Raw genomic sequence first — 1,728 nt, 5'->3', positions numbered from 1 at the left:
TTAAAAAAAAACTTTCTAAAAAATAAAACATTTTTTAAAAACTAATCTAAACTTTATTTGATCAAAATCTAATCAAGACGAGGCTAAATTATTCACACTTAAAAACCTAAATGAAAGTTCTAAGGTCATGTTTGGTAATTGTCTCAACAGAAATTGAAAGACAAGGAAACACAAACTTGTTTAAAACAGTTGATCGAACCAAAACTAAATATTTTCGTTTTAACTTTTAAGGTATAATTTGCCTTATTTTCTATCGACCTAAAAATTAAAAGGCCAAGTTTTTTATGTCTTTTATTTGGGTAGCAAATTTATGGAACTTATCTTTTAAAGTAAATGTCAAATATTTAAAAATGATTTGTTTTTATATAGTTTTTAAATTAAATATTAAATTTTAATTTTTCAAACAGAAGGTTAGAAGTGGTAGCAAAATCAAACATAAAGTCTTGAAACGTTACCTGAACTGATGAGTGTAAGGAAGTCTAGAGTTCAAAGACTTAGGTGGGACATAATTGAAGAGTGAAAGCATTGGATACTCTTTTTGAGGTAGTTTTTTGAGTCTCCTTTTCTTGATTGCAACCACTAAAACTTGCACAATACTAGTTATGGGGCTACCATTTGGTTGAACCTTCACATAAATCTTGGTACCCACGAAGAAGACCACAACTGAAAGAAGCATCAAAGCCGCAGGGATTCCAAGACCAAGGGCCCAACTCACATTTGATTGAACATACACAATTAGTGTGAGGGACACCATTTGTGCAAAGGTGAAGGTGAAGAAGTACCAATTGAAGAAGCTGTTGACGCCTTTTTTTCCTGATTCAGTGTTTGGATTGAATTGATCTGCACCAAATGCTAAGTTACATGGTCTAACACCGGCTGCACCAATCAGAAGAAGGCCGAATCCGCAGAGAAGAAACGCCATTTGACCCGCTGTTGGACCCTTGCATGTGCTACTCTCATTTCCACATTCTGGTGGATGAAGATTCTTGAATGCTGCTGTTAGTTGAATCACAAGCAAGCCCTGTTTTCATGCACATACAGCAACATCATCAACAAATATTTCATAGGTTCATATGTGTGATGTAATAAGGATGCATATCAAATTAAATAAAAGGCACAATCATCTCGCGGTAACACAGAGACAGCTCAACAGTTGCTCCAAGGCTCCGTTGGCATATCAAATTAAATAAAATAAATTGACCTTAAAATTTGGATTAGTACCAAAAAGGAGGTGGTAGTGCAGAATCCAAGTGTTTTGTAGCGACCGAAGTAAGTATCAGAGAAGAAGGCACCAATCAAGGTTGCAAAGTTGGTGCTGCCGTTGAAGATGTTGATCATGTTTGTGGCTGTGATGTTCTTCAGGTTGAAAACTGTTGTTAGATACACCAACAGGTTTGCTAAGGTTCCAATGGCTCCAAGTTTCTCAAAGGTTTCATTTCCTGCAGCAAAAGAGAGAGATAGATAGAATGAAAGAGTTGTTCCAATTATTCTCAAGTGGTTAATTAGTGGCTTACCTATGATGAAGGGCATGGCCTTCCAGCCTCTATAGTTAATCTTCGGATCATCATCATCATGTTCATGTTGTTGTTGTGTTTGTGTGACATATTTCTCATTATTCTCCATTGTTGGTTTCTTGTTTGTGTCACTCTTAGTCTCAGTTTCCACCATTGTTGTTCTTGTGTTGAGGCATATGTGTTATGGCTTCTTATCTTTTAATGGTGAGTGGGG

General features: G+C 35.9%; 1 protein-coding gene across 1 annotated transcript in view; it reads right to left on the bottom strand.

Annotated features, from left to right (window-relative positions):
- LOC107633662 (protein NRT1/ PTR FAMILY 2.11) overlaps window positions 1-1,728 on the bottom strand; it is a 13,695-nt gene that overhangs the window by 2,035 nt on the left and 9,932 nt on the right. The window contains exons 3-5 of the mRNA XM_016337269.2: window positions 1,515-1,728; window positions 1,222-1,439; window positions 456-1,021 (exon numbers count right to left, since the gene is read on the bottom strand). Of these exons, the coding sequence (XP_016192755.1) occupies window positions 456-1,021; window positions 1,222-1,439; window positions 1,515-1,668 (938 nt within the window). The 5' untranslated portion in view covers window positions 1,669-1,728. The remainder of the gene's footprint in view (window positions 1-455; window positions 1,022-1,221; window positions 1,440-1,514) is intronic.

The sequence above is a fragment of the Arachis ipaensis genome, chromosome B01 (genome assembly GCF_000816755.2).
Source record: "Arachis ipaensis cultivar K30076 chromosome B01, Araip1.1, whole genome shotgun sequence".
NCBI classification, from domain to species: domain Eukaryota; kingdom Viridiplantae; phylum Streptophyta; class Magnoliopsida; order Fabales; family Fabaceae; genus Arachis; species Arachis ipaensis.
The sequence above is the reverse complement of the archived record's forward strand: the minus strand, read 5'-3'. Positions and strand labels throughout refer to the sequence as shown.